A 6,456-nucleotide genomic window follows, 5' to 3' on the forward strand; every position below is an offset into this window, starting at 1 on the left:
GACTTCTAAAGTGGGATGGTAAATAGCAGCAATGACAGCCAACATTCATTGAATTCTGACAGCTTGGAAAAAGTCATCTATACATTCCTATGAAGTTTACCCTATTAATACTCCCATTGTAAAGATAAGGCAATTGAGGTCAGAGAGATTAAGGAACTTCTTTAAGGAGGTCGGATCAGAACTTAGGTGTATCTTATTCCATAGGCAGTGCTCTTAACCTCAATGCTTTTCTGTCTTGATACCATATTTCAAAGAATGCTTCTGATTCTCTGGGGTAAGATTCCAGAAGTGTTTTGCCTTGTTTTTGGGAGGAAGGTTCTAAAATGGTTTCTAATTATAATTAAGACTCTAACTGTAAAAAATATATATTTTAATAACATTTTCCAGGTGATAAGAGCATTCAAATTTTTATTGTAAAAACAATATAACAACACTAAATTAAAAATACTGAAAAAACATCATTCATAATCCCACCACCTTAATATTTTCATTTCTGTGCATTTCCTTGTAGATCTTCTCTATATGCCTAACACATACATACATACAAGCAGGAGACACTCAACTTTGCCTTGTGGCAATAGCATATTAAAAGGACTCTTCAAAATCATTTTGCCAACAGGAGCCCTCATTTGGCTTATTTACATTTGTCATATGAGCCTCAAGTTTATACAATTCTAAACTTACACACCTAAGAACAAGGATGCCCAAGATCTCATAGTACTACAATAAAAACACTCAGATTCCTCTGTGGAATGAGATGAAAACAAGTAAATGAAAGAGAAGAATGCTTTTCCAGAAATCCATTTATTCCTCATGGACACAGGGCTGCAGCATGTGGTCAGTCCCTGCTCCTTTGGTCTGTTCCTAAGAGCCAAGGAAACGATATTTAAATGTGACTTTCATCTTTGCTGACCACAGCCAAAGATCCTTCATGCGGAGACCTACTTTTCTTCCTGGATTCCAGGCTACATTAAAAGATGAGTATAATCATATTGTAGAACAGCACTTGGAGATTTATAATCCTGAGGTATTTCTGAACACCTCTTTATGTAATGAAATCTGTGAAGGGTAAATACGTTGATCAGGACATTCACTTTAAACATGCATGAAGATTAGGAATTTTTTTTTTTTAAATCACAATAGTTGACAGCCAAATCATTTGAGGGTGCCTTTTCCGACTAAGTTATAAATACTGCATGTTATCTTTAATTTTTAGTTATTAATAAACATTTTAGTTAAAAGACACAAAGCTTTTTATTCCACCTTGGATCTGATGCTGATACCAGACATAACAGGTCCATTGCTGCCTGTCGCCACTAAGTCAATGAGTAGAGACCAGGTTGAATCTTGTGTTTATTCGAATTGTCGGCAATAGGAGCAGCAGATGTGGCATCTTTAAAAAAACTACTCTGCCTGGCTGATGTGGCTCAGTGGTTGAGCATCAACCCATGAACCAAAAGGTCACCAGATCAATTCCCTGTCAGGGCACATGCCCAGGGCTTATGGGCTCAATCCCCAGAAGGGGGCGTGCAGGATGCCCCCTAGTAGATGGATGTTTCTCTCTCTCATAGATGTTTCTATCTCTCCCTCTCCCTTCCTCTCTCTCTCAAATCAATAAAAACTTTAAAAAAAAAAACTACTCTAACATCTTCTGCCAGTTGGCTGATTATATAGGAATAGGGAAGAAAAGCGAGGTATAGCAGGATAAGGGCTGTGGGGTATGTGGTCAGTGTGTCCCATCCCAGAATCCTGAAGTCTGCTAACAAGGTAGTTAATCCTTTTATGATGTCAAACAGCTTAGCCCGTTCCCAGAATCAGAGAATGGACAGCATTCCAAATTCCCAGAGAGGGTCAGTTACCAGGCCAGAGTGTACCTTCTTTGATGAAGACAACAGAAATGATTTCTAATATCTATGAACATTGTTAGTGCCCACCATTTCCTCCCTGCTCCTATCAATGCCACATACATGCTGTGCTCACATTCCCCGACATCAGGCAGCCAATGTAGTTATAGTTCTGAGGGCACCAGGTTACTTACAGAATAGGATTCTCCCAGTCTCCATGACAAATGACAGGTTTTCGCATCTGTAATTTCCCAGAATCAGTTTAGGTGGTCCAACTGCTGGGTACAACAAACTATTTAATAAATACTGGGCTTTCTTGGACTTAGAGTTAGGGTCTGAATTTAAATTCCTAATCTAATTTAAGTAGCAGACACAAATTTGCTTTTTAAGTCCACCCACTAGTTCTGATATGGACTAAAATCACAGTAAGCTTAGTTGATTCTGATTTTTAAAAATCATATGGAATCTTACCCACAGACTAATTTTAGACAGTAACCACCAAACTGTAAGTTTCTATTTCAATATGCACCAAAACACACCAAACAATCAAAATAACCCTTTCTTGTTTAACTGCATTCCATTAAATGTTTTAAGCTCTGGAAGGGACCTTTGAGTTAGTGAGGACCCCCCCACACACACCCATTTCCTAAATGAGGGCCGTGAGGCACAGGGAGGTCAGTGACTTGTCTGAGGTACTTGGAGAGAGGCAGAGTCCCTGCCAATTGCAGCTGGTCAGGCCTTGCCGGAGGAGGCATGCCCTCAAAGAACATAGAGACCAGTCCTAATCACTTTATTTCTCAGACTGACACGCAGACTCACACTCTGGGGCTCACACCCTTCACAAGCACTCAATAAAGAACAGAGAACTGCATTCTGAAAAGCAACCAAATAACTAAAAACATATCAATGTGCACATTGAAAAGGAAAATGCAGCATTATCAGGGTCCTCATGCAAACCAGAACTCTTTCTCTCTTCAACCAGAGTACTTTTTAGTCATTCGACATCACGCATCTCATATGTAGCTTACTGTAAACTTTAGGTAAATCATAAAGTTTATGATCTACTTTTAGTCACCAAAAATATTTTCCCTTCTGGCATTTTAAAAGTGTAAGTTTTTAGAGCACATAAAAAAAGAATTTGCCAGCAGGCATTTTTTCTCCCACAAACATTATTAGTTGGTGCTTTTTAAAAAATAATAGCAATAGTTCAAAGTTCCCATGATAAGTGCCTTGACATATCAAGTTTTTGTCTTTTCAGTATCACAAAAAGCAGTGCTGTTTTCCCAAAGGATAAGCCAGGGATGTTTCTTCTTTACAAGTACTTAACTTCACAAGAGATTTTACTTAACAATAGCACTTTACTTTGGAAGTAAAACTCTATCCTTTAGCTTGTACTTTTAATTTGGGAAATTAGATGTTCTCTCACATAGACCTTAACATTGACTGCTTCATTATACCCTATATTAGACATGTTGCATTTGTTTTCTTTTCTATCACTTGTATCCTGGTATAAAAATCATACCAAGTGTTTTTTAGAGAATTATTAACATATCAAACATCTAAGTTAAATCAGGCTTCTACAAGAAAGCAATTTCTTGAAATATATATAGAAATGAGAGCAGAGAGAAAGAGTAGCCTATTGCTCAAGCAGCAAGTGATTTTGCTTGAATCATCGAGCAAAAGTTCTATTAGGCAATGTTATAACTACAAATAATGCCAAATATTCCTAATGTTTAACATTTTCAAACTCAAGAGTGTTGTTTAAGCTAACAAGTCTACAGCAAAAATATGTTTATTGTAATTCGGCCTAATTTTGCAACACTTTCTCACAAATTCCAGTGAGCAGAGAGCTCTCAGAATCAGGTACACATCTGATTGTACATATAAGTGAAAACCCAAGGATCTGCCAAGAGGGTGGAAAGAGTGACAACCAATTGCTCTCTATGGATTACACAACTTCTGAAGTTTTTTTAAAAACAGGTTCTGCTGAACAATTTGTTTTTCATGAACAGAACATCTTGATAAGAACATAGTCAGACGCTGGCCAGTGTGCTCAATGGATTGTCCTGCACACCAGGAGGTTGCTGGTTTGATCCCCAGTAGGGAGTGTACTGTTTCTTTCTCCCTCTCCTTTCCTCTCTTTCAAAAAATCAATAAAACTATTCTTTTTTAAAAATAAAACTATTCTTTAAAAAAAGAACAAAGAATCACAGTCTTAGAAAAGGAAAAATCTACTTAGGGCTCGGTTTTTAGGGATATTTTCCAACACTGGGTCACAAAATGCCCCAGCCTCCTCTTGCCTGAGATGAGACTTTGGGGAAAGTGACAGAGATTCCATGTTGTGTTGTATATGGGAAGAGGAAGAAAGGAGTTAGAAAACTGTGTCATCTCTGAAAGTACCCTGGGCTGTCAGATGCAAAATAATTTTATGTTGGCCGCTATTCAGACTCATGAAGACTGGATGAGGCAGAAGTTTCTTTTAATTAGTTATTGTCATAAAACTTTAATTCGGCTTAAGACCCTCTGAGTCGTTTAAAACTGCTATGCAAACATCTCATATTCTAAGTTACTGGAACCTGTGTGCTGAGGAGGAGTGGGAGTGGGCTGAGAGGACTGTCCTCAGTTAGGACTGGGTGCCTGAACAGCACTCCTGCTGCTATTCGCCTCTGCCATTGGCCCTCCCAAGTTGCCCTTGTGAAAACCTGCCAATTCCCTCCTCTTGGTCCCTTTTCTCACTTTGGAGGTAAAAAAGGAAAAAAAAAAATCCTTCTCAGTTTTGAGCCAAACCAATGCCTATGAATTTTATGCCAAATTATTATCTTTATGGAGTAAATGCATCTTTTTTTCTCAACAGATGTTCTCTTGGTAACACAGGTAGGAGGTGGCAGCCCAGCTCAGGCAAATTCCAGCCTCAGACTCAGGGTGTTTTCTACATTTCCTTATTTATTGACCAAGAGAAGCAAGGGCTGCTTAACTCCTGTCACCTACACTTGTGGTTCTAGTAGTTTTTGTTATGACCTCCTGCCTTCAAGATCAATTTTAAAAATAAATGCAAATATATATATTGAAACCAAAGTATATAAGTAAAAACTATGTTTGACTCATTGGCACGTATAAATTCGTGGCCAAATGTCCTTTAGAAAAAAACAAACAGCTTTGATAGTACATAATGTGATTTTTCTTTAAAATGATTGTTATTTTTAAAACACATTAAATTCCAAGTTAAAACTATTACATTCTCTGCGCGCCAGTGATGCTACTATACCCCCTCAGGGGGCAGTGTTGGGGTCAGAGAGCTGTGCAGCTCCTTCCAAAACCAGCTCTCCTACTGGCTGGCAAGCAAATTCCAAGGGATAGACAGGATTAAGGGCTCCAAAGAGGATTCCCCAGCCCTCCCTGAAAAGGAGGATCAAAAACTCTGGTCTAGTTCTGGAACAAAAATAAGCCAAAGGGAAGGAGAAAGTTCCAAAGTTTGCACCCCTCCCAGGCAGGCGAGGGAGAGCCCTTTTAAATAGGCAGTGTGCGAAGTGGGTCCAACCCCATGAAGGAAGGTTCTGTGGCCCTTCTCTGGTTTCCTAAGCAGAGTCAGACCCTGCAGTGAGGCCACAACCCCAAACCCCTTCTAGCTGCTTTTGGTGATTCTGCCAAGAAGCACAATTGTGAGCCATCCAGAAAGCACTTTGCATGAACGTCTATTTTTCCTCTCCTAAACTTAGGCCCCAAAGGATTAAGGTAATAATAATAATAATAATAGAAACCCTGCTTATATCGTGTTGCAATTTGCCTCTTGTCCAGGAAGAAACAACCCCCCTCCAGCAAAACAGCCCCCTCTCCACACTTCATTTCATCACCGCCTTCATCAAACTGCCCCATGTAGAGTGGGAGTCTCCAGTAGGGATGGTGGCACCAAGCTCGGACTCAGTGCAAACACGTCCCAGCAGCACACGCGGTAACCCATTAACTCAGAGGAATCTGGGGTCACTGCGGACCGTTTTCTATTAATAGAAGATAAAGCTCCTGCAAACATTAGCGGTAATGCCCTGGCAACCTGCACAAATTAACTCCTCCCTGGCCAGCAGGAGGAAACCACGTTCTGCTGGTAGCTGTGTGCTTGAAATATGCGTGTACACCTACACACACGGGGTTTTAGAATTGCTCCCCGTAAACATGCCAGATTTCACTCCCATCCCGAGTCCTAGCGGTAAGGGTCATTCCGGGAGAGGGGCGTCCCTGGGGAAGGAGAGGTGGCGGTCAGGAAGGAGCTGAGCGGCAGGCTATCAGGTGTCGGTCAGCTCAGCTTTGCCACGCACACGGCCAGGGCCACAGCCGCCAGCAGCACGGCGCTGAAAACAGTGGCAGCCAGGGCCTTGCTCGGGTCGCAGGGCCCTGTGCGCTCTTCCACGGACACAAAGCCCGCCGAGGAGGCTCCAGCACTGAACAGGAGTTCGGCGCCCGCCGCCTGCCGGGCTTGCACCGTCCAGCGGGGCACGTTGACCTTCATCTCCAGGTCGTGGATCATCTTGCCCACCTGAAGGATCTCCCGCTCCAGCTCGCGCAGATCGTCTGCGTCGAAGTTGCGCTCTGCCTCGTGCCGCAGGGTGCGGACGCTCAG

At 41.5% G+C, this 6,456-nt stretch overlaps 1 protein-coding gene across 1 annotated transcript in view; it reads right to left on the reverse strand.

Annotated features, from left to right (window-relative positions):
• Positions 1–4,306: 4,306 nt before the first annotated feature.
• RGS9BP (regulator of G protein signaling 9 binding protein) overlaps positions 4,307–6,456 on the reverse strand; it is a 2,530-nt gene continuing 380 nt past the window's right edge. The window contains exon 2 of the mRNA XM_014536783.1: positions 4,307–6,455. Within this exon, the coding sequence (XP_014392269.1) occupies positions 6,133–6,455 (323 nt within the window). The 3' untranslated portion in view covers positions 4,307–6,132. The remainder of the gene's footprint in view (position 6,456) is intronic.

Source organism: Myotis brandtii, unplaced genomic scaffold (assembly GCF_000412655.1).
Source record: "Myotis brandtii unplaced genomic scaffold, ASM41265v1 scaffold165, whole genome shotgun sequence".
Lineage (NCBI taxonomy): Eukaryota > Metazoa > Chordata > Mammalia > Chiroptera > Vespertilionidae > Myotis > Myotis brandtii.